This window comes from Macrobrachium rosenbergii, chromosome 15 (assembly GCF_040412425.1).
Source record: "Macrobrachium rosenbergii isolate ZJJX-2024 chromosome 15, ASM4041242v1, whole genome shotgun sequence".
Lineage (NCBI taxonomy): Eukaryota > Metazoa > Arthropoda > Malacostraca > Decapoda > Palaemonidae > Macrobrachium > Macrobrachium rosenbergii.
The window spans coordinates 2945400-2950102 of NC_089755.1; the positions used below are offsets into that span (position 1 = coordinate 2945400).

The 4703-nt window shown below is 36.9% G+C and overlaps 1 protein-coding gene across 1 annotated transcript in view; it reads left to right on the forward strand.

Annotated features, from left to right (window-relative positions):
- The first annotated feature begins 431 nt into the window (after positions 1-431).
- Positions 432-4703, forward strand: part of LOC136846845 (uncharacterized) — a 20995-nt gene continuing 16723 nt past the window's right edge. Inside the window, exon 1 of the mRNA XM_067118114.1 lies at positions 432-1355. Within this exon, the coding sequence (XP_066974215.1) occupies positions 432-1355 (924 nt within the window). The remainder of the gene's footprint in view (positions 1356-4703) is intronic.

Below are 4703 nucleotides of genomic sequence, written 5' to 3' on the forward strand. Positions count from 1 at the left end.
CACTTTCCCAACTACCCCATCTACTCCCTACTAATCACATCCATTGCTCCAACTATTCCCATCCACTTCCCTGGCAGTTCCTCATTCCGGGTAGGTACTGTTTCAGGCAGCACTCTGTTGGCCCCGCGTTCGAATCTCCGACCGGTCAATGAAGAATTAGTGGAATTTATCTGATAGAAATTCAACTGGTTCAGATTCCACTAAGCACCAACTTGCTAGGTAACCAACTGGTTCTAGCCCCAAATAACTAATCCTATCCACTCTCCTGTTAATCAGCTCAGTGGTCTGGTTAACCTAAGGCCACTTTTCACCCCAACTACTTCCATCCACTCCCTGGCTATTCCCACCCACTCCCCATCTACTCCCTCCTCCCCACAACTACTCCCATCCACTCCCCAAACTACCCCAAACCACTCCCTGACTACTCCCATATGCTCCCACAAATACTCCCAACCACTCAACCAACTACTCACAACTACTTCCTCCCACTACACCCAATCACTCCCCCAATCCACTCCCAAAAACTCCCCAAATACTCCCATCCACTCCCATCTATTACTCCCATGCTCTATCCTTCACTACTTCCATTCACTACCCCCACTACCCATACTCCCATCCACTCCCAACAACTACCCCATTACTCCCACCCTACTCCCATCTACTCTCCCAACTACTCCCATTCTCTGATCACTCCACCAACTACTCCCATCTACTCTCCCAACTACTCCCATTCAACAACTCCCATTCACTCCCACCAACTACTCCCATCTACCCCCAACTACTTCCCATCCACTCCCCTGCTTCCCATCCACTCCCCAACTACTCTTATACTCCTATCCACTCCTCACAACTCCCATACATTATCACTCCCACAACTGCTCCCATTCACTACCACCTACTCCCATCTACTCCCAAATACTCCCATCCACTCACCCACTTCTGATCCACTCCCACAACTACTCACATTCATTCCCACCAACTTCTCCATCTACTCCCCCATCCATCCACTCCTCCAACTGCTACTACTCCCATCCATCCCCCACATCTCCCATCCACTACTCCCATCCACTCCCAAACATTTCACTCCACCATTACTCCCATCCATCCCAACAACTACTCCCATCTACTCCCCTATTCCCACCACTCCCCACAACTATTCCCATCCACTTCCCCCATTCATTCACCCTAACTACTCCCATTCATTCCACCAACAACTCCCATCCACCCAATATAACTTCCACTCACTTCCAGTCTCCCATTCACTCCCCGTCCACTGCCATCCACTCCCCACAACTACTGCCATCCACTCCCCCACTACCATCCACTCACCAACTACTCCCATCCACTCTCCCAAGGTGTGTGGGACCAGATTTTGAGAGTTTTTCCAAATAATAATAATAAAAAATATCTTATTTCTTTCCCCCTTCTGAAGAATTGATAAAACTTTCCTTCCTCTTTCACGAACAATAATAACCTGAAGCTCTATACAATTCTCAGGGGGAAAGTTTCATAAAAACCGTTAAAGATAAAAATGTCTTCATTACACCAACCGAAATCTCGAATGACTTCGGAGAGAAAAAGACAAACTTTATTTCACCTTCCGGGGAAAAGTTCCTTCGAGTTGGAGCTTATGGGATGAGAGGGGGGGTGGTGGATGGGGAGAGGGGCTTGGAGCTGTTATATATAATATCGTCGTGGACTGAATCTTTCTCTGTTCCTTCACGTCGTTTTTTTTTTTTTTTTTTTTTTTTGAGGATATTGAAAGGTTCAGAGGAGATGGTCGAGATTTTGTAGATTCCAAGTCGTTTTTACTTTAGAAAGTGAAGCTTTCATATAAATAAATAATAGATAAATTAATAAAGAAAGAAATTAATATCACCCTTTCAATAATTTTTCTTACCCCATTTGTACTAAGTATCAATTCATTTCAATGGTCGTTTTAGATCTTATTCAACTTCCACACTAACTCCCATAAAGGTGAATTGGATTATCTCTCTCTCTCTCTCTCTCTCTCTCTCTCTCTCTCTCTCTCTCTCTCTCTCTCTCTCTCTGTATATATATTTACACACACATATATGTATATATATGTATATATATATATATATATATATATATATATATATATATTATATATATATATATATATATATATATATATATATATATATATATATATATATATATATATATATATATATATATATATATACATATATATATACATATATGTAGGCTATATATACAGTATATGTGTATTAAAATGTGTATCTGTATATGTATACACGTGTGTGTTCATATTTGAATGTATATATAATTGAATGACTTTATTGATACTTGCAAAGTAAAAATGGAGATGAATGAATGAACATGCAAATATCATAGTCATAAAAAGCATTGATAAGTTTACATACAAAATCAGCTTCCTGGAGACCAAACCGTAATAGTTGAAACTCTGCTTTCCCTAAAACCAAAGTCGGCAGCCATGACAGGTGTTTACATCCATCGACGCCATTATCCTCAATTCAGGCAAAAGGACTTTTCAATAAAAACAAATAGTTTTATCCAATATCATTATTTACGATGATATCAAAGCCGTCAGCAGATGGCCGTGGAACATTTCAGCTCTGTTCGTCGGGATAGTATTTGTATATTTTTCTACAAAGTTTTCATTTTAATTTATTGCGCTTTTCGACTGTAAATATGTAATTAAAAATAGCTTTGATTTCATTCAGCTTGATTTTTGGCTATGCAGTTCAATTACCTCGTAGTCTATTTCTTCTAAATAAACAGCCTTTTCACACAAAAAATCCTTTTCATAGAATCACGTAATTCTACAAAGTCTTAATTGTAATTTATTGTACTTTTCGATTGTAAATATGATTAAAAATAGCCTTTATTCCATCCAACTTGACTTTTCATTTACGTAATTCACCTCCCATTTTCATAGAGTCTATCAAATCCTTTTCCAGTCAAGCCCCACTTTGTCGACATATTGGACACGAATATGGGTCATCGCCCGGCCGAATTTTATCCTCGACAGTCCAAATGAACGGACCTCGCAAAAGGAACGAAGTATTTTCCGATGATCGTGTAACTGGGAGGTCATTCTTCCGCCATCCTCATGCAATTGTTAGTCTATTCTTTTATATTCTTTGACCCAATTCAGCAAAGTCTTAGGTCATTCTTTTGCCTCCTCTCTCTCTAAAATAAAAGAGTTCATACTTGATATTCCTTCTCTCTCTCTCTCTCTCTCTCTCTCTGGCACCGCTGAGATATCTTAGTGAAAACCTTCTCGGAACTGTATATTGCGTGTGCCGAAAAGTGTATTTTATTATTATTATTATTATTATTATTATTATTATTATTATTATTATTATTATTATTATTATTATTATTATTATTATTATTATTATTATTATAGTTTTACTAAACCACTGAGCTGATTATCAGCTCTCTCAGGGCTTGCCCGAAAGGTTTTTTTTTTTATATTTTTACTTATATGTTGTCACTTAACTTACATTTTTTAAACTTTATAATTGAATTCATTTTAAAAAGTTTCATTGACCGATTTATTTCCAAAACCTGACTTTCGCTGCTGATGAGACTTCGGAGAGAGTAATGGCCCCTTGCAAACACAAGAGTGACTCATTGACTGAGTCTGTGAATGTATTTAATAAAAAGGTGGAATTTTTGGTCACTTATACAAACGTGACAATTTTTATATGCAAATATTTAGCCACAATTGTCGTTCAATATCAAATCACTATACCTTGGGAATAACCTACACACGAAGGATGTTATAATTGGTATGTGATTTTGACCCAGCCCGGAATCGAACCTGGGTCTTTAGCTTAGAAAGAAACAACAATGACTGACCACCTGATAAGGCAGAAGCAATGATCAATTATCAATTATAATTCCCTTAGGGTGCAAGCCATTCCCAAGGCATAGTGAATTATGTAATATACGATTTTCGTTGTTTGATATTTGTGAAAGATAAAACTTTATTCAGATTCTGTTACTTCTTTCTGTTGAGCTCCTTAATATTCCTCGAAGCTTGAATTTCAAGTCACTGGCCCCCTTGGTTGGCTTCTTCCATATGAATGGGGTTCGTCTTTTGAATAATAATAATAATAATAATAATAATAATAATAATAATAATAATAATAATAATAATATATACTTAGAATTTCTAACAAGTCATGAGACGCAGAATTTTATCTCCACGTGACTTTGACAACACAATTTAACACTGAATCGTCTACGTAAAATCATTAATGAAATAAACATACTTGATACAAAATATAAATAAGATTAAAAATGATAAAAATAAAAACATAATCAAATCAATGAAATAAACATATTTGATAAAAAAATATTTACAAAAATAAAAAGGCTAAAAAAAGTTTAAAATCCACCATTTGGTGCAACCTTGAATTCTCAAGACGGAGGTAGAGCTATGCAAATTACATGAGTTGCCAAAAGTTATGTACCCCTGAGGTGGGCCAAACCAGGTTTTATGGAAAGCCTCCTGAGAGTGTGGCCCTAAAAAAAGAAACAGAAAAATAAATATTAAAAGGAATAGTGAGAGGCTCTTTGCGCCCACGGTTAAATATAAAGATTACTCGATGGAACTGAAATGGCTAAAAAAATAAATAAATAAAATAAATGGAAACGAGGAATTATGAAGTAGCGAGGTTTTC